This window comes from Oncorhynchus gorbuscha, linkage group LG10 (assembly GCF_021184085.1).
Source record: "Oncorhynchus gorbuscha isolate QuinsamMale2020 ecotype Even-year linkage group LG10, OgorEven_v1.0, whole genome shotgun sequence".
Classification (NCBI taxonomy): domain Eukaryota; kingdom Metazoa; phylum Chordata; class Actinopteri; order Salmoniformes; family Salmonidae; genus Oncorhynchus; species Oncorhynchus gorbuscha.
The window spans coordinates 95663958-95689193 of NC_060182.1; the positions used below are offsets into that span (position 1 = coordinate 95663958).

The 25236-nt window shown below is 45.3% G+C and overlaps 1 protein-coding gene across 1 annotated transcript; it reads left to right on the forward strand.

The window, feature by feature from the left end:
- Positions 1-282: 282 nt before the first annotated feature.
- vti1b (vesicle transport through interaction with t-SNAREs 1B) lies at positions 283-15292 on the forward strand. The gene is made up of 6 exons (XM_046367555.1): positions 283-564; positions 10056-10114; positions 11084-11278; positions 11878-12051; positions 14756-14817; positions 15021-15292. Exons 1-6 carry the CDS (start codon positions 468-470, stop codon positions 15112-15114), a joined length of 681 nt encoding a protein of 226 aa, XP_046223511.1. The 5' UTR covers positions 283-467; the 3' UTR covers positions 15115-15292.
- The last annotated feature ends 9944 nt before the right edge of the window (positions 15293-25236 follow it).

Here is a 25236-nt window from a genome sequence, read left to right on the forward strand (position 1 = left end):
AATCTGAAAGATGGTAAATATATCAGTTATGATTATTATAAAAACGACATTGACCACAATGCACCAGTGAAAGCTACCTTTTCAATGCCCGTATATAAATATCTAACATATTATTTAAGTTTTAATCACATTTAAAAAAAAAAACATTATTCATATTAGAAGTATACAACATACGCTGCTGTCAAACATTTGAAGTTACTTTGATTTTAAAAGCATGTACTTGACATTTCATTCGTGATAATAATTGGGATATTCACTTCAGGCAGGCAGTGACGCTAGACATGTGACACACGATCACCAGAATGCGGAAAGAGTCCCGAGGATCTCGTTAGGGGGTTTACGGTTTTATCAACAAAGCGTATAAGCGGCAATTAAACAGTTTAATTTTCTAATATTTGGGCGTTTGTGTTGTCAAGAAAGAAACGGACAATTGAAAACACAAATCCTGCTGCTAAAATAAAAGCAAAATGTCATCGGAAGAGTTTGAAAAGCTGCAGGAGATCTTCAAGTCCCTTTATGACGAACTGAAGTTGATGCCTGACAGATTACTGAGATGTCAAGGAGGTAAAAATGCAACAGTTGAATTTACATCTGTAAATATGTATTTTGCATTATAAATATCTCTCCAATCCACTACCATTAGCTTACCCCCCCTGTTGTCTTGCGTTCTGCTTAGCCGCCCACTGCTGTTAAATGTCCAAAATATGGTGGCTTACAAATGTGAATTACAAACTGGGTGGTTCGAGCCCTGAATGCTGATTAGCCAACAGCCGTGGAATATCAGACCGTATACCACGGTTATGACAACTTTTATTTGTACTGCTCCAATTTACATGGGTAACCAGTTTATAATAGCAATTAATTAACCTCTGGGTTTGTGATATATGGCCAATATACCACGGCTATGGGCTGTGTCCAGGCACTCCGTGTTGCGTCGTGCCAAAAGAACAACCCTTAGCCGTGGTATATTGGCCATATACCACACCCCCTTGGGCCTTATTGATTAATTATAAGAGGAGGTTGCAAGGCCGAGCAGATTAGTGTTGTCAACAACATTGGCGTGAGCAACAATAGTGGAATCGGTGGTTCGTCTTCAAAATAAAGTCCTCCCCATTTGAAACTGATGCTAACAGGTGAAACATAGTCTTGCCACACTCGGACGAGATAATGCAAAACAAGGTTGGAATGTTGTTTATAAAAATTCAACAAAAGACAGTTTTTGTTAATTTGACAAACACACAATCTGTTTAAATCGCACGTTGGATGTATAGACTTTGCATTGGGGGAATACATAGACTATATATATATATATATATATGAGGCTATATATATATATATATCAAAACTGTTCGCTGCTCTGGCCCTCCAATGGTGGAACAAACTCCCTCATAGAGAGGCTATATATAGGCTAATACCGTAGAGACTACATACAGTAGAGAGGCTACATACCGTAGAGAGGCTATATACAGTAGAGGGACTATATACAGTAGAGAGACTATGTACAGTAGAGAGGCTATGTACAGTAGAGGTTATAGAGCGTCTGCTAAATGACGTAAATGTAAATATACAGTAGAGAGGCTACATACAGTAGAGAGGCTACATACAGTAGAGAGGCTACATACAGTAGAGAGGCTACATACAGTAGAGAGGCTACGTACAGTAGAGAGGCTACGTACAGTAGAGGGGCTACGTACAGTAGAGGCGCTATGTACAGTAGAGGCGCTATGTACAGTAGAGGCGCTATGTACAGTAGAGGCGCTATGTACAGTAGAGAGGCTATGTACAGTAGAGAGGCTATGTACAGTAGAGGCGCTATGTACAGTAGAGGCGCTATGTACAGTAGAGGCGGGCTATGTACAGTAGAGGCGGGCTATGTACAGTAGAGGCGGGCTATGTACAGTAGAGGCTATATCCAGTAGAGAGGCTATATCCAGTAGAGAGGCTATATCCAGTAGAGAGGCTATATACAGTAGAGATGCTATATACAGTAGAGAGGCTATATACAGTAGAGAGGCTATATACAGTAGAGAGGCTATATACAGTAGATGCTACATACAGTAGAGAGGCTACATACAGTCGAGAGGCTACATAGAGTCGAGAGGCTACATAGAGTCGAGAGGCTACATAGAGTCGAGAGGCTACATAGAGTCGAGAGGCTACATACAGTAGAGAGGCTACATACAGTAGAGAGGCTACATACAGACACCGATTAGTCGGGCTGATTGAGGTAAGGTGGGTTAGGGTTGGTGCAAGGTGACTGGCAAGGTGACTGGAAACATGACCGAATACAAACAGTGTAACTATTCCCTCCAAGGCAATCAAACAGGCAAGTAGAGTCGCAATTCAACGGCTCAGACACGAGAGGTATGTGGCAGGGTCTGCAGTCAATCACGGATTACAAAAGGAAAACCAGCCCCGTCACGGACCATGATGTCTTCCTCCCAGACAAACTAAACAACTTCTTTGCTCGCTTTGAGGACAATACAGTGCCACTGACACGGCCCGCTACCAAAACCTGCGGGCTCTCCTTCACCGTGGCCAACGTGAGAACGTGTTAACCCTCGCAAGGCTGCAGGCCCAGACGGCATCCCCAGCCGCGCCCTCAGAGCATGCGCAGACCAGCTGGTTAATGTGTTTACGGACATATTCAATCAATCCCTATCCCAGTCTGTTGTTCCCAAATGCTTCAAGAGGGCCACCATTGTTCCTGTTCCCAAGAAGGCTAAGGTAACTGAGCTAAACGACTACCGCCCCGTAGCACTCACCTCCGTCATCATGAAGTGCTTTGAGAGACGAGTCAAGGACCATATCACCTCCACCCTACCTGACACCCTAGACCCACTCCAATTTGCTTACCACCCCAATAGGTCCACAGACGATGCAATCTCAACCACACTGCACACTGCCCTAACCCATCTGGACAAGAGGAATACCAATGTAAGAATGCTGTTCATCGACTACAGCTCAGCATTTAACACCATAGTACCCTCCCAACTCGTCATCAAGCTTGAGACCCTGGGTCTGAACCTCGCCCTATGCAACTGGATCCTGGACTTCCTGATGGGCCGCCCCCAGGGGGTGTGAGGGTAGGTAACAGCATCTCCACCCCGCTGATCCTCAACACTGGGGCCCCACAAGGGTGCGTTCTCAAAACCAGCCCATGACTGCGTGGCCAGTCATGGGTGAACCAACAATAACCCCACATCACAGACAACTGAAATGGTCCACCTTCACAGATAGCATGGTGAAGAAGGCGCACAGTGCCTCTTCAACCTCAGGAGGCTGAAGAAATGATAACCTGCAATGATAACTAGGTTATATACACAGGGTACCAGTACTGAGTCAATGAGTAATGATAACTAGGTTATATACACAGGGTACCAGTACTGAGTCAATGAGTAATGATAACTAGGTTATATACACAGGGTACCAGTACTGAGTCAATGAGTAATGATAACTAGGTTATATACACAGGGTACCAGTACTGAGTAATGATAACTAGGCTATATAGACAGGGTACCAGTACTGAGTAATGATAACTAGGCTATATACACAGGGTACCAGTACTGAGTAATGATAACTAGGCTATATGCACAGGGTACCAGTACTGAGTAATGATAACTAGGCTATATACACAGGGTACCAGTACTGAGTAATGATAACTAGGTTATATACACAGGGTACCAGTACTGAGTAATGATAACTAGGCTATATGCACAGGGTACCAGTACTGAGTAATGATAACTAGGCTATATAGACAGGGTACCAGTACTGAGTAATGATAACTAGGCTATATACACAGGGTACCAGTACTGAGTCAATGAGTAATGATAACTAGGCTATATACACAGGGTACCAGTACTGAGTCAATGAGTAATGATAACTAGGCTATATACACAGGGTACCAGTACTGAGTAATGATAACTAGGCTATATAGACAGGGTACCAGTACTGAGTCAATGAGTAATGATAACTAGGCTATATAGACAGGGTACCAGTACTGAGTAATGATAACTAGGTTATATAGACAGGGTACCAGTACTGAGTAATGATAACTAGGCTATATACACAGGGTACCAGTACTGAGTCAATGAGTAATGATAACTAGGCTATATACACAGGGTACCAGTACTGAGTCATGATAACTAGGCTATATACACAGGGTACCAGTACTGAGTAATGATAACTAGGTTATGTACACAGGGTACCAGTACTGAGTCAATGAGTAATGATAACTAGGTTATGTACACAGGGTACCAGTACTGAGTCAATGAGTAATGATAACTAGGCTATATACACAGGGTACCAGTACTGAGTCAATGAGTAATGATAACTAGGCTATATACACAGGGTACCAGTACTGAGTCAATGATAACTAGGTTATATACACAGGGTACCAGTACTGAGTAATGATAACTAGGCTATATACACAGGGTACCAGTACTGAGTAATGATAACTAGGTTATGTACACAGGGTACCAGTACTGAGTCAATGAGTAATGATAACTAGGTTATGTACACAGGGTACCAGTACTGAGTCAATGAGTAATGAAAACTAGGCTATATACACAGGGTACCAGTACTGAGTCAATGATAACTAGGTTATATACACAGGGTACCAGTACTGAGTAATGATAACTAGGCTATATACACAGGGTACCAGTACTGAGTCAATGATAACTAGGTTATATACACAGGGTACCAGTACTGAGTAATGATAACTAGGCTATATACACAGGGTACCAGTACTGAGTAATGATAACCAGGCTATATACACAGAGTACCAGTACTGAGTAATGATAACTAGGCTATATACACAGGGTACCAGTACTGAGTAATGATAACCAGGCTATATACACAGAGTACCAGTACTGAGTAATGATAACTAGGCTATATACACAGGGTACCAGTACTGAGTAATGCTAATCAGGTTAATCGGTACCGCTTGACATGCGGAAGCAGAGAGAACAGTCTATGACTTGGGTGGCTGGAGTCTTTGACAATCTTTAGGTCCTTCCTCTGACACCGCCTGGTATAGAGGTCCTGGATGGCAACCAGTGATTACTGTGCCGTACACACTAGCTCTATAGCGCCTTGCGGTCAGATGCCAAACCAAGAAATGATTCAGCCAGTCAAGATCCTGTCAACTGTAAAACTTTCTGAGGATCTGATGGCAAATGCCAAATCTTTTCAGCCTCCTGAGGGGGAAGAGGCGTTGTCTTGTTCTCTTCACGACTGTGTCGGTGTGTTTGGACCATGGTAGGTCCTTAAGTGATGGGTTCTGTCTCCACTACAGCTCTATCGATCTCAATGGGGGCGTGCTCAGCCCTCATTTTTCCTGTTGTCCACAATCCGCTCCTTTGTCTTGCTGACGTTGAGGGAGAGATGGCAGGTCTCTGACCTCCCTATAGGCTTTCATTGGTGATCAGGCCTACCACCGTTGTCATCAGCAAACTTAATGATGGTGTTTGAGTCGTGTTTGGCCACGAAGTCATGGGTGAACAGGGAATACAGGAGGGGACTAAGCACTCACCCCTGAGGGGCTCCCTCATTTCACAGACCATCCAGATCCATAGGTAAGGCTCTACGTTGCTTAAGAATTGTCCAATACTCACAATAGACTGAATAGTGAGGTGATTTCCCAAAGTTAATGTCCTGCAAGAAGAGCTACGACACTGATATTTGTGTAAACCCTTCGCAGTTCTGATCTGTGAGTGTCACTGAGTAGACTGATACCTCATTTCATGGACCCAAGGTCCAGTGAGAAGGCGGTACATTGCAATATAATTATGTCCCCTTTGCAAATCTGAAGTCTATAAATCCACAGTGCTATTTCAACAGATAATTTTTTTAATGGCAAGGAATTGGCATTGACTACAGCTCAGTGTTCAACACCGTAGTGCCCACGAAGCACATCTTTAAGGTAAGGACCCTGGGACTAAACACCTCCCTCTGCAACTGGATCCTGGACTTCCTGACGGGTCGCCCCCAGGTGGTGAGGGTTTGTAACAACACGTCTGCCACACTGATCCTCAACACTGGGGCCCCTCAGGGGGTGTGTACTTAGTCGTTGTAGAGTAGTACTTAGTAGTAGAGCGGGCCGGGAGTTTATAGGTCCTTGGTGTCCACATCACCAACAAACTATCACGGTCCAAACACACCAAGATAGTCGTGAAGAGGGCATAACAAAACCTTTTCCCCCCTCAGGAGACTGAAAAGATTTGGCATGGGTCCCCTGATCCTCAAAAAGTTCTACAGCTGCACCATCGAGAGCATCCTGACCGGTTGCATCACCGCCTTTTTATGGCAACAGCTCGGCATCTGACCGCAAGGAACCTACAGAGGGTAGTGCGTACGGCCCACTACATCACTAAGGGCTAAGCTTCCTGCCATCCAGGACCTCTATACCAGGCGGTGTCAGAGGGTAGTGCGTACGGCCCACTACATCACTAAGGGCTAAGCTTTCTGCCGTCCAGGACCTCTATAATAAGCGTTGTCCGAGGACAGTATTAAAATTGTCAGAGACTTCAGCCACCCTAGTCATGGACTGTTCCCTATGCCACCGCACAGCAAGTGTTACCGGAGCACCATGTTGAGGTGGTGGTAACAGGTCACAGCCCTCTGACCCCACTAAGAGGTGGGGGTTCAGGTCACAGCCCTCTGACCCCCGGTTGAGGTGGTGGTAAAAGGTCACAGCCCTCTGACCCCCTGTTGAGGTGGGGGTAACCAGGTCACAGCCCTCTGACCCCCATGTTGAGGTGGTGGTAACAGGTCACAGCCCTCTGACCCCCTGTTGAGGTGGTGGTAACAGGTCACAGCCCTCTGACCCCCTGTTGAGGTGGTGGTAACAGGTCACAGCCCTCTGACCCCCTGTTGAGGTGGTGGTAACAGGTCCCCCCTCTGACCCCCTGAGGTGGTGGTAACAGGTCACAGCCCTCTGACCCCCTGTTGAGGTGGGGGTAACAGGTCACAGCCCTCTGACCCCCCCTGTTGAGGTGGGGGTAACAGGTCACAGCCCTCTGACCCCCCTGTTGAGGTGGTGGTAACAGGTCACAGCCCTCTGACCCCCCTGTTGAGGTGGGGGTAACAGGTCACAGCCCTCTGACCCCCCTGTTGAGGTGGGGGTAACAGGTCACAGCCCTCTGACCCCCCTGTTGAGGTGGGGGTAACAGGTCACAGCCCTCTGACCCCCCTGTTGAGGTGGGGGTAACAGGTCACAGCCCTCTGACCCCCCCCTGTTGAGGTGGTGGTAGAGGACCAACAACAGGACATCCACTGTCATTAACACTAATATTTTAATCATGCTATGCTAGCAGGATAGCACAGGTCACCACTAACCCGTCTCCCTCACAGAGAACAGAGGATTTAAAGGAACAGTGGCAGCAGGACAGATAACTCATCCTTTTGACTTGTCGAAGGCCACATCTCTCTCAGAAAGCAAGGCATTAGCCCAACTCTCACCTCTGACACAGTCACCTTAACGGTGTTAACCCAATGCTTATGCTAAGCTAACGCAAAGCTAGCGCTTATATGTCTTGTACTGACGGCGGTCACCTTAACGGTGTTAACCCAATGCTTATGCTAAGCTAACGCAAAGCTAGCGCTTATATGTCTTGTACTGACGGCGGTCACCTTAACGGTGTTAACCCAATGCTTATGCTAAGCTAACGCAAAGCTAGCGCTTATATGTCTTGTACTGACGGCGGTCACCTTAACGGTGTTAACCCAATGCTTATGCTAAGCTAACGCAAAGCTAGCGCTTATATGTCTTGTACTGACGGCGGTCACCTTAACGGTGTTAACCCAATGCTTATGCTAAGCTAACGCAAAGCTAGCGCTTATATGTCTTGTACTGACGGCGGTCACCTTAACGGTGTTAACCCAATGCTTATGCTAAGCTAACGCAAAGCTAGCGCTTATATGTCTTGTACTGACGGCGGTCACCTTAACGGTGTTAACCCAATGGTTATGCTAAGCTAACGCAAAGCTAGCGCTTATATGTCTTGTACTGACGGCGGTCACCTTAACGGTGTTAACCCAATGGTTATGCTAAGCTAACACAAAGCTAGCGCTTATATGTCTTGTACTGACGGCGGTCACCTTAACGGTGTTAACCCAATGCTTATGCTAAGCTAACGCAAAGCTAGCGCTTATATGTCTTGTACTGACGGCGGTCACCTTAACGGTGTTAACCCAATGCTTATGCTAAGCTAACGCAAAGCTAGCGCTTATATGTCTTGTACTGACGGCGGTCACCTTAACGGTGTTAACCCAATGCTTATGCTAAGCTAACGCAAAGCTAGCGCTTATATGTCTTGTACTGACGGCGGTCACCTTAACGGTGTTAACCCAATGCTTATGCTAAGCTAACGCAAAGCTAGCGCTTATATGTCTTGTACTGACGGCGGTCACCTTAACGGTGTTAACCCAATGCTTATGCTAAGCTAACTCAAAGCTAGCGCTTATATGTCTTGTACTGACGGCGGTCACCTTAACGGTGTTAACCCAATGCTTATGCTAAGCTAACGCAAAGCTAGCGCTTATATGTCTTGTACTGACGGCGGTCACCTTAACGGTGTTAACCCAATGCTTATGCTAAGCTAACTCAAAGCTAGCGCTTATATGTCTTGTACTGACGGCGGTCACCTTAACGGTGTTAACCCAATGCTTATGCTAAGCTAACGCAAAGCTAGCGCTTATATGTCTTGTACTGACGGCGGTCACCTTAACGGTGTTAACCCAATGCTTATGCTAAGCTAACGCAAAGCTAGCGCTTATATGTCTTGTACTGACGGCGGCTGAGCAATCACCAGTCATTTACAGGAAGTAGGTAAAGTTCACCGCGCGCTGAATACAAACCAGAACTACGGCAGTTTATACAGCGTTGATAATAGACTGTTCTCTCTGCCACCGCATGACAAGTCTTACCGGAGCACCAAGTGTTTACCGGAGCACCAAGTGTTTACCGGAGCACCAAGTGTTTACCGGAGCACCAATTGTTTACCGGAGCACCAAGTCTAGGACCAAAAGGCTTCTTAACAGCCGTTTTTGAACCATTTCTCCCCAATTTTGTGGTATTGGTAGTTACAGTCTTGTCTCATCGCTGCGACTCCCGTATGGACTCGGGAGAGGCAAAGGCCAAAGAGCAGTGTGTCCTCCGAAACACAGCCCAGCCCACAGCCACATTGCTTCTTGACACAATGCCCACTTAACCCGGAAGCCAGCCGCACCAATGTGTCGAAGGAAACACCATGCGACGGCGCCAGCGTGCACTGCTCCCGGCCCGCCACAGGAGACGCTATAATGCGCGATGGGACAAGGACATCCCCTCCTCTAACCCGGACGACGCAGGGCCAATTGTACGCCGCCCCATGGGTGTCTCGGTCGCGGCCTGATGTGACAGAGTCTGAACTCGAACCCAGAATCTCTAGTGACACAGCTAACACGGTTACTTTTTTATAATTTTTTAAAAACTTTTGTTTATTTGGTAAATATTTTCTTAACTCTTCTTGAACTGCACTGTTGGTTAAGGGCTTGTAAAAGTAAGCATTTCACGGTAAGGTCTACTACACCTTTTGTATTCAGCGCATATGACAAATATATTTTTTATTTTATTTTGAAGGAAACAAAACACAAAGTGGATTTAAATAATTTTAGGAAAACAGCCCTGAAGTTGGAAACAAATCCACAGTCACATCTATTTAAATTAAATCTATTCCAAGATGTAGAAAAGTTGTTATTTTATTTTTACCATGGGGGGAAAAAAAACATTGCGATACTGATATTGTCAATGGTGTCATAATGCCACTATTTGTATCCGTTTGCATCAGTTTCAACGGGAGACTTTTATTTTGAAGGCGAACCGTTATTCCACTAGCGTTGCTCAAGCTAACGTTGTTCATGACACATTGGTGCCTAGGTATGCTTGCATATCATATAATGAACATTTAGAAAAATTTGTTTTTTTTCAAAGTAAACACCAGACAAAACAGTACAGCTCAGCCTTTTTTTTAAAAGATAAATAAATTAAATACAGAGGTGTTCCTGTTTTACAGAGGAGAAGAAGAGGTTGGTGCGAACTTTTGACGAAAGACACGGAGAGGCAGTGGAAGTGGTAAGCGGCCATTTTGTATTTTATTGTATATGTTACACTTGGGGGAAAAGCGATCTGTCGCAATTCTCATCTGTATCAATTTATCGATTTATAGCTATACATTTTTTTTTTTTATAGCAGATTATTCTAGATGTCCTTCGGCTGGTACTGGTGATCTGGTAGTGAAACATAGTAGATAGTAAAAACCTGATCAGTTGTTGTATAATAATAATAAAACCTTGGATCAAATGGAAATGCTATAGAGTATATATATATATATATATAGGCATAGAGTTGAAGGAATGAATTAGTACTACAATAACATGGGTTAACATTTCACAAATTAACTGTTTTTATTGAACAATAGTGTATTAATCCATATGAGAGAGTGTTTTTCTTCAGTACTCAACATCTCCTGTATGTGTGTCACACACACACACACACACACACACACACACACACACACACACACACACACACACACACACACACACACACACACACACACACACACACACACACACACACACACACACACACACACACACACACACACACACACATATATGGCTCCTTGGAGTGGCCCTTCCTCTGAGGTTGTACTGGGTCAAGATTATATATATATCTCTATCTTGACCCAGTACAGCCTCAGAGGAAGGGCCACTCCAAGAAGCCAGGTCCTCCCAGGGTTTCTCCGCCCGACCAATAGGGAGTTTTAGCCACTGGCCGCCGTACACCGTCCCAAACACGGTCCAAGGTGTAGAGGCCAAGGGACCCCATGAAGTACCAATTTACCCCGTTTTCCGTCACCGGATGGGAGCATTTTATTTATATATATATATATATATATATATATATATATATATATATATATATTCATTCATTCATTCATTCATACATACACGCATTAGGTTGCAAAGGCTGGAGCCGAGGGCAGCTATAATGTCATTTTTAGAGGGGTATGAAATGTTTCTCCTGGTGAATCTCCAGCTGCAGGGGATGGAGCAGGAGTTGATCGGCGTTCCCTCGTCCTACCGGAACGCCATGTCCACCAGGCTGCGTCTGTTCCGCAGAGACCTGGGGAAGCTCCAGAGAGCGGTGAAGAGCTCTGACCTGTCCTCCACCTCCTCTACCCGGCCAGCAGAGGGCGCCTACGGCATCTACTCCTCTCAGAACGAACACAGCGTGAGTCTAGACTGACTTACGTTGGTTCAAGGATGGTAAAAGTGGTAAAGTTGCCCCTAAACTGATCTGGGGTCAGTTTAGCGGTTTTTTTTCCTAATAATGGTTAAGGTTAGAATTGGAGGAAGGGAAGCTGATCCTAGATCTGTACCTAGAGGGATCTTCAGCCTGGAGCTGTTTACATACACCATTCCCATTCACCCATTTTTATTTGATTTAATTTATTTCACCTTTTATTTAACCAGGCAAACTAGTTGAGAACAAGTTCTCATTTACAACTGCGACCTGGCCAAGATAAAAGCAAAGCAGTGCGACAGAAAAAAACAACAACAACAACAACAACAACAGAGTTACACATGAAGTAAACAAGTGTACAGTAGCCTTACAGTAGGATGCGTGGTGTCAGTTACAACTGGTAGTGGCTAAGACCACACAGCCCTGATATGTGGTGATGCTGTTGAGATATTACAAGACAACGTTCCTGAAACACAATAAAATAATATATTCAGGGCTTACGTTCACCTGACAGCTTATTGCACTTTCCGTGCGGGTATTGATTGATTGATGAATTGATTGATTTGATATTATCTGTTTGTTTTCAGACCCAGCTTCAGTCCCAGAGGGCCTTGCTGATCCAGGGACACGAGCACCTGAACAACGCCAGTCAGAGTATAGAGAGGAGTCAGCGCATCGCCGCAGAGACAGACCAGATCGGCGTGGACATCATCGAGGAGCTGGGAGAGCAGAGAGAACAGCTGGACCGCACCAGAGACAGAGTGAGTGGGATTGGGAAGGTCTGGAGACACAAGGCTCTGATTGGGAAGCTCTGGAGGCATAAGGCTCTGAGTGGGAAGCCCTGGAGACACAAGGCTCTGAGTGGGAAGCTCTGGAGACATACAGTGGGGCAAAAAAGTATTTAGTCAAGCCACCAATTGTGCAAGTTCTCCCACTTAAAAAGACGAGAGAGGCCTGTAATTTTCATCATAGGTACACTACAACTATGACAGACAAAATGAGAAGAAAAAAAATCACATTGTAGGATTTTTAAGGAATTTATTTGCAAATTATGGTGGAAAATAAGTATTTGGTCAATAACAAAAGTTTATCTCAATACTTTGTTATATACCCTTTGTTGGCAATGACAGAGGTCAAACGTTTTCTGTAAGTCTTCACAAGGTTTTCACACACTGTTGCTGCTTTTTTGGCCCATTCCTCCATGCAGATCTCCTCTAGAGCAGTGATGTTTTGGGGCTGTTGCTGGTCAACACGGACTTTCAACTCCCTCCAAAATTTTCTATGGGGTTGAGATCTGGAGACTGGCTAGGCCACTCCAGGACCTTGAAATGCTTCTTACGAAGCCACTCCTTTGTTGCCCGGGCGGTGTGTTTGGGATCATTGTCATGCTGAAAGACCCAGCCACGTTTCATCTTCAATGCCCTTGAAGGAGGTTTTCACTCAAAATCTCACGATACATGGCCCCATTCATTCTTTCCTTTACACGGATCAGTCGTCCTGGTCCCTTTGCAGAAAAACAGCCCCAAAGCATGATGTTTCCACCCCCATGCTTCACAGTAGGTATGGTGTTCTTTGGATGCAACTCAGCATTCTTTGTCCTCCAAACACGACGAGTTGAGTTTTTACCAAAAAGTTATATTTTGTTTTCATCTGACCATATGACATTCTCCCAATCTTCTTCTGGATCATCCAAATGCTCTCTAGCAAACTTCAGACGGGCCTGGACCTGGACATATACTGGCTTAAGCAAGGGGACACGTCAGGTAATGCAGGATTTGAGTCCCTGGCGGCGTAGTGTGTTACTGATGGTAGGCTTTGTTACTTTGGTCCCAGCTCTCTGCAGGTCATTCACTAGGTCCCCCCGTGTGGTTCTGGGATTTTTGCTCACTGTTCTTGTGATCATTTTGACCCCACGGGGTGAGATCTTGCGTGGAGCCCCAGATCGAGGGAGATTATCAGTGGTCTTGTATGTCTTCCATTTCCTAATAATTGCTCCCACAGTTGATTTCTTCAAACCAAGCTGCCTACCTATTGCGGATTCAGTCTTCCCAGCCTGGTGCAGGTCTACAATTTTGTTTGTGGTGTCCTTTGACAGCTCTTTGGTCTTGGCCATAGTGGAGTTTGGCGTGTGACTGTTTGAGGTTGTGGACTGGTGTCTTTTATACTGATAACAAGTTCAAACAGGTGCCATTAATACAGGCAACGAGTGGAGGACAGAGGAGCCTCTTAAAGAAGAAGTTACAGGTCTGTGAGAGCCAGAAATCTTGCTTGTTTGTAGGTGACCAAATACTTATTTTCCACCCTAATTTGCAAATAAATTAATTAAAAATCCTACAATGTGATTTTTCTGCATTTTTTCCCCCTCATTTTGTCTGTCATAGTTGAAGTGTACCTATAATGAAAATTACAGGCCTCTCTCATATTTTTAAGTGGGAGAACTTGCACAATTGGTGGCAGACTAAATACTTTTTTGCCCCACTGTAAGGCTCTGAGTGGGAAGCTCTGGAGGCATAAGGCTGAGTGGGAAGCTCTGGAGACACAAGGCTCTGAGTGGGAAGCTCTGGAGACACAAGGCTCTGAGTGGGAAGCTCTGGAGGCATAAAGCTGAGTGGGAAGCTCTGGAGACATAAGGCTCTGAGTGGGAAGCTCTGGAGGCACAAGGCTCTGAGTGGGAAAGGCTCTGAGTGGGAAGCTCTGGAGACACAAGGCTCTGAGTGGGAAGCTCTGGAGGCATAAGGCTCTGAGTGGGAAGCTCTGGAGACACAAGGCTCTGAGTGGGAAGCTCTGGAGGCATAAGGCTCTGAGTGGGAAGCTCTGGAGACACAAGGCTCTGAGTGGGAAGCTCTGGAGGCATAAGGCTCTGAGTGGGAAGCTCTGGAGACACAAGGCTCTGAGTGGGAAGCTCTGGGGTTGTGGAAGGGTTCATATTCATAAAGCGTCTCCGTGTCGGAGTGCTGGTCTAGTTCTGCCTTCTAGATCAGAATGCAGGAGATGATATGGACAGATCCTAGATCAGATTGAATGAGATGATATGGACAGATATGAGATGATGTGGACAGATCCTAGATCAGAATGAATGAGATGATATGGACAGATCCTAGATCAGAATGAATGAGATGATATGGACAGATCCTAGATCAGATTGAATGAGATGATATGGACAGATCCTAGATAAGATTGAATGAGATGATATAGACAGATCTGAGATCAGAATGAATGAGATGATATGGACAGATATGAGATGATATAGACAGATCCTAGATCAGAATGAATGAGATATGGTGGATAGCTCCTCCTCAACACTGGTTGTCTATCCAGACTTGTCAGATCATTAAATATATAAAGGGGAGGGACCAAATTGAGACTTTCTTGGAATCATAACCGTCAAAGAGTTTTTTTGAAAAGAGAAGATGTTGAATTCTGATGACCTGTTGTTGTCTTTCGTTGTTGTGTTTCTCCTGTTAGCTGGTCAACACTGGGGAGAACCTCAGCCGGAGCAGGAAGATCCTACGAGCCATGTCTCGACGGTGAGTCAGACGGGGCTCCGGACAACGCTGTTACACTATGGTCCCTGTCCTCATGTTGGTGTAAAAAAATGGCGTCTGTATTTATACAGGTTATTCTAATTGTGAGAACTATTTAGCAATAGAGGCCTTGCTTCTTCTTCCGTTTGTTGAATCTGTCCTCTGTCATTGAGTGGCTGTTTGTGTGTCTGTCCTTACTCTTTTAGACTGATGACCAACAAGCTGTTGTTATCCGTCATCATTCTGATGGAGCTGGTCATACTGGGTGCGGTCGTCTACCTCAAGTTCTTCCGCAAGTAATAGGTCTGCTGACGCATCAACAAGCAGTACATGGTCGTAGCCAGCGCTCAGCAAAGCTCTCCCTCCTCTCCCTGTCCTCTCTCCTGTCCTCTCTCCTCTCCCTGTCCTCTCTCCTCTCCCTGTCCTCTCTCCTCTCCCTGTCCTCTCTCTCCTCTCCCTGTCCCCTCTCTCCTCTCCCTGTCCCCTCTCTCCTCTCCCTGTCCTCTCTCCTCTCCCTGTCCTCTCTTTCCTCTCCCTGTCCTCTCTTTCCTCTCCCTGTCCTCTCTTTCCTCTCCCTGTCCTCTCTTTCCTCTCCCTGTCCTCTCTCTCCTCACCCTGTCCTCTCTCCTCTCCCTGTCCTCTCTCTCCTCTCCCTGTCCTCTCTCTCCTCTCCTCTCTCTCCTCTGCCTGTCCTCTCTCCTGTCCTCTCTCCTCTCCCTGTATTCTCTCTCCTCTCCCTGTCCTCTCTTTCCTCTCCCTGTCCTCTCTCTCCTCTCCCTGTCCTCTCTCTCCTCTCCCTGTCCTATCTCTCCTCTCCCTGTCCTCTCTCTCCTCTCCCTGTCCTATCTCTCCTCTCCCTGTCCTCCCTCTCCTCTCCCTGTCCTCTCTCCTCTCTCCTGTCCTCTCTCCTCTCTCTTGTCCTCTCTCCTCTCCCTGTCCTCTCTCCTCTCCTGCCCTCTCTCCTCTCCCTGTCCTCTCTCCTCGCCCTGTCCTCTCTCCTCTCCCTGTCCTCTCTCCTCTCCCTGTCCTCTCTCCTCGCCCTGTCCTCTCTCCCTCTCCTCTCCCTGTCCTCTCTCCTCTCCCAGTCCTCTCTCCTCTCTCCTCTCCCTGTCCTTTCTCCTCTCCCTGTCCTCTCTCCTCTCTCCCTGTCCTCTCTCCTCTCTCCTGTCCTCTCTCCTCTCTCTCCTCTCTCCTCTCTCTCCCTGCCCTCTCTCCTTGTCCTCTCTCCTCTCCCTGTCCTCTCCCTCTACCCTGTCCTCTCTCCTGTCCTCTCTCTCCTCTCCCTGTCCTCTCTCCTCTCCCTGTCCTCTCTCCTCTCCCTGTCCTGTTCTCTCTCTTCTCTTCTCTCTCGTCCTGTCTCCCCTGTCCTATCCTGTTCTCTTTCTTCTCTTCTCTCTCGTCCTGTCTCCCCTGTCCTATCCTGTTCTCTCCTTCTCTCTCGTCCTGTCTCCCCTGTCCACATATACCTCACTATGCTGTTCCTGACCTGAGCTAAACCACTAAACTCTTGTAATATATCCCTGGGCCTGGGGGAGTACTCATGAGGACACAGCACGGTTTTCTTGACTGAAGATAAGGAACAGTGTGAGAAAGAATGATCGTTTCTGTTCTTCAGGACGGGAGTGTAACCCGAGCCAGGATGTATGGACCGAACCGAACCCAGGAACGTTATATTAATACTGGACATGGATCTGATACAGACTTGTTAATGTACAATACGCTGTCGTCTGATCCAGGAGTGAACTCCCCTTGGTTCTGTTCACACTTTATCATGAAGACGTTTATGCAGTTGTTTATTTACTGCTGTGTAGGATGGATTTTTTTGTTGTTGTTGTTGTTGTTGTGTTTTTTGTCTCAGGTCTGAGCGTTAAAGGCCTCAATCCTACCCACGCTCCTTTACTCTTAGTCTCGACATAGAACTCTACTGCTATAGGGCCTTTCCGAGTGGCGCAGTGGTCTAAGGCTCTGCACGCAGTGCTAGCTGTGCCACTAGAGATTCTGGGTTCGAGTCCAGGCTTTGTCGCAGCCGGCCGCGACCGGAAGACCCCATGGGACGGCGCACAATTGGCCCAGTGTCGTCCGGGTTAAGGGAGGGTTTGGCCGGCAGGGATGTCCCTGTCCCATCGCGCACTAGCGACTCCTGTTGTGGGCCCGGGCGCAATGCACGCTGACACGGTCGCCGACACATTGGTGCGGTTGGCTTCCGGGTTAAGTGTGGGCGTTGTGGCTGGGTCGTGTTTCCCAGGATGCACGGCTCTGGAACCTTATCCACTCCCGAGTCCGTACGGGAGTTGCAGCGATGAGACAAGACTGTAACTACCAATTGGGGAGAAAAAAAGGAGGTAAAATATGTATATATATATAACACTACTGCTTATGCTGTTGTTATGACAACACCTTGAGGGCTGAGCAGTTGAAGGATTCATCCCATGCTAACTTTGTCTTTCATTGAAATGCATGAAATTAAAAATATGCATTCTCCACTAATGATAGAAATACCCATTGACATGTACTAACAATAACAGAAAGTAATGAATTGATATAAATGTGGTTTCTAAATGTATTTTTGTATTTTTGTGTGGTGTTTTTATCTTTGGTACTGTCTCTCTGTGGCCAAAGCTGAGAAGTTGAAAGAAGGAGGGGTTAGGGACTGAGGAGGAGGGGCTAGGGACTGAGGAGGAGGGGTTAGGGACTGAGGAGGAGGGGTTAGGGACTGGGGGGAGGGGTTAGGGACTGAGGAGGAGGGGCTAGGGACTGAGGAGGAGGGGCTAGGGACTGAGGAGGAGGGGCTAGGGACTGAGGAGGAGGGGCTAGGGACAGAAATAACAAAAACATTCAGCATCGTTTTGAGGTTTTCAAAGGGCAATAGTCCAACTTAACCTGTGCCAAAATAATAGGAAAACAAATTAAGCATGAACGTGTGATTTTAAAGTCATGTGTTTTATATTATTGAAATGTAGTATTTAAGCTAAAACCATTACATTACACAATCTGCAATATTTAAGCTAAGCTAACCATTACGTTACACAATCTATCTGCAATATTTAAGTAAGCCCATTACATTACACCTATCTGCAATATTAAAGCTAAGCTAACCGTTACACTTCAATCTGCAATATTAAAGCTAAGCTAACCATTACATTACACAATCTATCTGCAATATTTAAGCTAAGCTAACCATTACATTAAAGTCATCTGTTTTATAAGCTAACCATTACATTACAAATCTATCTGCAATATTTAAGCTAAGCTAACCATTACATTACACAATCTGCAATATTTAAGCTAAGCTAACCATTACATTACACAATCTGCAATATTTAATCTAAGATAACCATTACATTACACAATCTATCTGCAATATTTAAGCTAAGCTAACCATTACATTACACAATCTATCTGCAATATTTAAGCTAAGCTAACCATTACATTACACAATCTATCTGCAATATTAAAGCTAAGCTAACCATTACATAACACTATCTGCAATATTAAAGCTAAGCTAACCATTACATAACACAATCTATCTGCAATATTTAAGCTAAGCTAACCATTACATTACACAATCTATCTGCAATATTTAAGCTAAGCTAACCATTACATTACACAATCTATCTGCAATATTAAAGCTAAGCTAACCATTACATTACACAATCTGCAATATTTAAGCTAAGCTAACCATTACATTACACAATCTGCAATATTTAATCTAAGATAACCATTACATTACACAATCTATCTGCAATATTTAAGCTAAGCTAACCATTACATTACACAATCTGCAATATTAAAGCTAAGCTAACCATTACATTACACAATCTGCAATATTAAAGCTAAGCTAACCATTACATTACACAATCTATCTGCAATATTAAAGCTAAGCTAACCATTACATTACACAATCTGCAATATTTAAGCTAAGCTAACCATTACATTACACAATCTGCAATATTTAATCTAAGCTAACCATTACATTACACAATCTATCTGCAATATTTAAGCTAAGCTAACCATTACATTACACAATCTATCTGCAATATTTAAGCTAAGCTAACCATTACATTACACAATCTGCAATATTTAAGCTAAGCTAACCATTACATTACACAATCTATCTGCAATATTTAAGCTAAGCTAACCATTACATTACACAATCTATCTGCAATATTAAAGCTAAGCTAACCATTACATTACACAATCTGCAATATTTAAGCTAAGCTAACCATTACATTACACAATCTGCAATATTTAATCTAAGCTAACCATTACATTACACAATCTATCTGCAATATTTAAGCTAAGCTAACCATTACATTACACAATCTATCTGCAATATTTAAGCTAAGCTAACCATTACATTACACAATCTATCTGCAATATTAAAGCTAAGCTAACCATTACATTACACAATCTGCAATATTTAATCTAAGCTAACCATTACATTACACAATCTATCTGCAATATTTAAGCTAAGCTAACCATTACATTACACAATCTATCTGCAATATTTAAGCTAAGCTAACCATTACATTACACAATCTATCTGCAATATTAAAGCTAAGCTAACCATTACATTACACAATCTGCAATATTAAAGCTTTGCTAACCGTTACACTTCAATCTGCAATATTAAAGCTAAGCTAACCATTACACTACAATCTATCTGCAATATCAAAGCTAATCTACCCCTTACATGTGTCTGACAGACAGCCCACTACAGCATGTCTCTGATTGACAGCCCACTACAGCATGTCTCTGATAGACAGCCCACTACAGCATGTCTCTGATAGACAGCCCACTACAGCATGTCTCTGATAGACAGCCCACTACAGCATGTCTCTGATACAGCCCACTACAGCATGTCTCTGATAGACAGCCCACTACAGCATGTCTCTGATAGACAGCCCACTACAGCATGTCTCTGATAGACAGCCCACTACAGCATGTCTCTGATTGACAGCCCACTACAGCATGTCTCTGATTGACAGCCCACTACAGCATGTCTCTGATAGACAGCCCACTACAGCATGTCTCTGATAGACAGCCCACTACAGCATGTCTCTGATAGACAGCCCACTACAGCATGTCTCTGATAGACAGCCCAGTACAGCATGTCTCTGATTGACAGCCCACTACAGCATGTCTCTGATTGACAGCCCACTACAGCATGTCTCTGATAGACAGCCCACTACAGCATGTCTCTGATTGACAGCCCACTACAGCATGTCTCTGATTGACAGCCCACTACAGCATGTCTCTGATAGACAGCCCACTACAGCATGTCTCTGATAGACAGCCCACTACAGCATGTCTCTGATAGACAGCCTAGTACGGCATGTCTCTGATAGACAGCCCAGTACGGCATGTCTCTGATTGACAGCCCAGTACGGCATGTCTCTGATAGACAGCCCAGTACGGCATGTCTCTGATACAGCCCACTACAGCATGTCTCTGATAGACAGCCCACTACAGCATGTCTCTGATAGACAGCCCACTACAGCATGTCTCTGATAGACAGCCCACTACAGCATGTCTCTGATAGACAGCCCACTACAGCATGTCTCTGATAGACAGCCCACTACAGCATGTCTCTGATACAGCCCACTACAGCATGTCTCTGATAGACAGCCCACTACAGCATGTCTCTGATAGACAGCCCAGTACAGCATGTCTCTGATTGACAGCCCACTACAGCATGTCTCTGATAGACAGCCCACTACAGCATGTCTCTGATTGACAGCCCACTACAGCATGTCTCTGATAGACAGCCCACTACAGCATGTCTCTGATTGACAGCCCACTACAGCATGTCTCTGATTGACAGCCCACTACAGCATGTCTCTGATAGACAGCCCACTACAGCATGTCTCTGATAGACAGCCCACTACAGCATGTCTCTGATAGACAGCCCAGTACAGCATGTCTCTGATAGACAGCCCAGTACGGCATGTCTCTGATTGACAGCCCAGTACAGCATGTCTCTGATTGACAGCCCAGTACAGCATGTCTCTGATAGACAGCCCACTACAGCATGTCTCTGATTGACAGCCCACTACAGCATGTCTCTGATAGACAGCCCACTACAGCATGTCTCTGATTGACAGCCCACTACAGCATGTCTCTGATAGACAGCCCACTACAGCATGTCTCTGATAGACAGCCCACTACAGCATGTCTCTGATAGACAGCCCACTACAGCATGTCTCTGATACAGCCCACTACAGCATGTCTCTGATAGACAGCCCACTACAGCATGTCTCTGATAGACAGCCCACTACAGCATGTCTCTGATTGACAGCCCACTACAGCATGTCTCTGATAGACAGCCCACTACAGCAAGTCTCTGATAGACAGCCCACTACAGCATGTCTCTGATAGACAGCCCACTACAGCAAGTCTCTTCAAAAGTCCCCCAGGCCACTAGGGGCGCCGTCTCTGGATGAGCATTTTCTCATGGCGGAATACAGCTCATTCAATGCTGTCTTCGTGCCAGCCTCTGACTGTGGTGGTATGTAAAACTGCTACAAAGAATACAGATGAAAACTCTCTCGGTAGGTAGTGTGGTCTACAGCTTATCATGAGAAACTCTCCCTCGGGAGTAGAGTAATAGATGTGGAGGTCATCAGTTCACCCACACCGCATCTCACAGAGGCAGTTGGCACCAAAAAGGACAAATGTCCATTGCTCGTGTTTCTTGGCCCAAGTAAGTCTCTTCTTATTGGTGTCCTTTGAGTAGTGGTTTCTTTGCAGCAATTAGACCATGACGGCCTGATTCACACAATCTCCTCTGAACAGTTGATGTTGAGACGTGTCTGTTACTTGAACTCTGTGAAGCATTTATTTGGGCTGCAATTTCTGAGGTTGGTAACTCTAATGAACTTATTCTCTGCAGCAGAGGTAACTCTTGGTCTTCCTTTCCTGTGGCGGTCCTTATGAGAGGCAGTTTCATCACAGTGCTTGATGAAACTTTCAAAGTTCTTGAAATGTTCCGTATTGATGGGCCGTCATGTCTTAAAGTAATGATGGACTGTCATTTCTCTTTGCTTATTTGAGCTGTTCTTGTCATAATATGGACTTAGCCCTATTTTGGTAAAAGACCATCTTCTGTATACCACCCCTACCTTGTCACAACACAATGGATTGAGGAAAGAAATTCCACTAATTATTTTAAGAAGGCACACCTGTTAATTGAAATGCATTCCAGGTGACTACCTCATGAAGCTGGTTGAGAGAATGCCAAGAGTGTGCAAAGCTGTCATCAAGGCAAAAGGGTGGCTACTTTGATTTCGTAACTACACGATTCCATGTGTTATTTCATAGTAACAGAAAAACCCTTGACCGGTAGTGTATGTATTTATGGTGATGCTGTGCTGTGGTTTGTTGAGATGCAAAACACATTTCCCCGAAAGGGACACAATACAGAAATGATTATTATTCAGCTGAAGGGCTAGAATGGAGGCACACATATGGCTCTCTCCCTATTGACAATAGACCTTGATGCAAGACTAAAACCAACTAGACTTGCTCTGCCACATGTCTCAATGGAGACCACAAAGCAAAACACACAGACTGATTTCATTGTGGAAGACTAATTATATATATATATTTACTTTTAAAAATACAGTCATTTAGTGGGCACGTCAAAAAAGGCATTTGTTATATTTAGTAAATAAAAGTTATTTCACTCAGCATTTACCATACAGCCTTTACATACACATTTTAACTTATTAAAAATTAACTGGTCATTTAATACAGTGAATACCCCGACATGGGTTCATAATAGTCATTATTAACTACTACAAATACCCCAACATCATAATAGTCATTATTAACTACGACAAATACCCCAACATCAGTCATTAACTACGACAAATACCCCAACATCAGTCATTAACTACTACAAATACCCCAACATCATAGTCATTATTAACTACTACAAATACCCCAACATCATAATAGTCATTAACTACTACAAATACCCCGACATGGATTCATAGTCATTATTAACTACTACAAATACCCCATCATAAGTCATTATTAACTACTACAAATACCCCAACATCATAGTCATTATTAACTACTACAAATACCCCATCATAAGTCATTATTAACTACTACAAATGCCCCATCATAAGTCATTATTAACTACTACAAATGCCCCATCATAAGTCATTATTAACTACTACAAATACCCCAACATCATAAGTCATTATTAACTACTACAAATGCCCCATCATAAGTCATTATTAACTACTACAAATGCCCCATCATAAGTCATTATTAACTACTACAAATACCCCATCATAAGTCATTATTAACTACTACAAATACCCCAACATCATAGTCATTATTAACTACTACAAATACCCCGACATGGATTCATAGTCATTATTAACTACTACAAATACCCCGACATGGATTCATAGTCATTATTAACTACTACAAATACCCCGACATGGATTCATAGTCATTATTAACTACTACAAATACCCCGACATGGATTCATAGTCATTATTAACTACTACAAATACCCCAACATCATAATTCTTCTGTAGCTCAGTCCTTCTGTAGCTCAGTTGGTAGAGCATGCCGCTTGTAACGCCAGGGTAGTGGGTTCGATCCCCGGGACCACCCATACGTAGAATGTATGCACACATGACTGTAAGTCGCTTTGGATAAAAGCGTCTGCTAAATGGCATATATTATTATTATATTAATAGTCATTATTAACTACTACAAATACCCCATCATAAGTCATTATTAACTACTACAAATACCCCATCATAAGTCATTATTAACTACTACAAATACCCCGACATCAGTCATTATTAACTACTACAAATACCCCATCATAAGTCATTATTAACTACTACAAATACCCCAACATCAGTCATTAACTACTACAAATACCCCAACATCATAATAGTCATTATTAACTACTACAAAACACAATCATTCTAGACAAAAACAAATGATATCAAACCCCACATCTGATCCTAGAGTGCAAACGCATCGCTACGGCAACTCAACTGGCACAGCCACTGGCTCGCTATCCAACCCACACTATGGTCACATTAGTATCATCATTTTATTTTGTTACAACCCTGTTTTACCACTGATCACCCCCTGTGGGGCATACCACTGATCACCCCCTGTGGGGCATACCACTGATCACCGCCTGTGGGGCATACCACTGATCACCCCCTGTGGGGCATACCACTGATCACCCCCTGTGGGGCATACCACTGATCACCCCCTGTGGGGCATACCACTGATCACCGCCTGTGGGGCATACCACTGATCACCCCCTGTGGGGCATACCACTGAGCACCCCCTGTGGGGCATACCACTGATCACCCCCTGCGGGGCATACCACTGATCACCCCTGTGGGGCATACCACTGATCACCCCCTGTGGGGCATACCACTGATCACCCCCTGTGGGGCATACCACTGATCACCCCTGTGGGGCATACCACTGATCACCCCTGTGGGGCATACCACTGATCACCCCTGTGGGGCATACCACTGATCACCCCCTGTGGGGCATACCACTGATCACCCCTGTGGGGCATACCACTGATCACCCCCTGTGGGGCATACCACTGATCACCCCTGTGGGGCATACCACTGATCACCGCCTGTGGGGCATACCACTGAGCACCCCTGTGGGGCATACCACTGAGCACCCCCTGCGGGGCATACCACTGAGCACCCCTGCGGGGCATACCACTGATCACCGCCTGCGGGGCATACCACTGATCACCGCCTGCGGGGCATACCACTGATCACCCCTGCGGGGCATACCACTGAGCACCCCTGTGGGGCATACCACTGAGCACCCCTGTGGGGCATACCACTGAGCACCCCTGTGGGGCATACCACTGAGCACCCCCTGTGGGGCATACCACTGAGCACCCCCTGTGGGGCATACCACTGATCACCCCCTGTGGGGCATACCACTGATCACCCCCTGTGGGGCATACCACTGATCACCCCCTGTGGGGCATACCACTGATCACCCCCTGTGGGGCATACCACTGATCACCCCCTGTGGGGCATACCACTGATCACCGCCTGTGGGGCATACCACTGAGCACCCCCTGTGGGGCATACCACTGAGCACCCCCTGTGGGGCATACCACTGAGCACCCCCTGCGGGGCATACCACTGATCACCGCCTGCGGGGCATACCACTGATCACCGCCTGCGGGGCATACCACTGATCACCCCCTGCGGGGCATACCACTGATCACCCCCTGTGGGGCATACCACTGAGCACCCCCTGTGGGGCATACCACTGAGCACCCCCTGTGGGGCATACCACTGAGCACCCCCTGTGGGGCATACCACTGAGCACCCCTGTGGGGCATACCACTGATCACCCCTGTGGGGCATACCACTGATCACCCCCTGTGGGGCA

What these genes read in the sequence shown, in the direction of transcription:
- vti1b (XM_046367555.1), top strand. Translation starts at nt 468, where the DNA reads ATGTCATCGGAAGAGTTTGAAAAGCTGCAGGAGATCTTCAAGTCCCTT. An exon ending in ACGGAGAGGCAGTGGAAGTG is followed by an intron (nt 10,115 to 11,083) that starts GTAAGCGGCCAT and finishes GTGAATCTCCAG; the next exon opens with CTGCAGGGGATGGAGCAGGA. An exon ending in TGGACCGCACCAGAGACAGA is followed by an intron (nt 12,052 to 14,755) that starts GTGAGTGGGATT and finishes TTCTCCTGTTAG; the next exon opens with CTGGTCAACACTGGGGAGAA.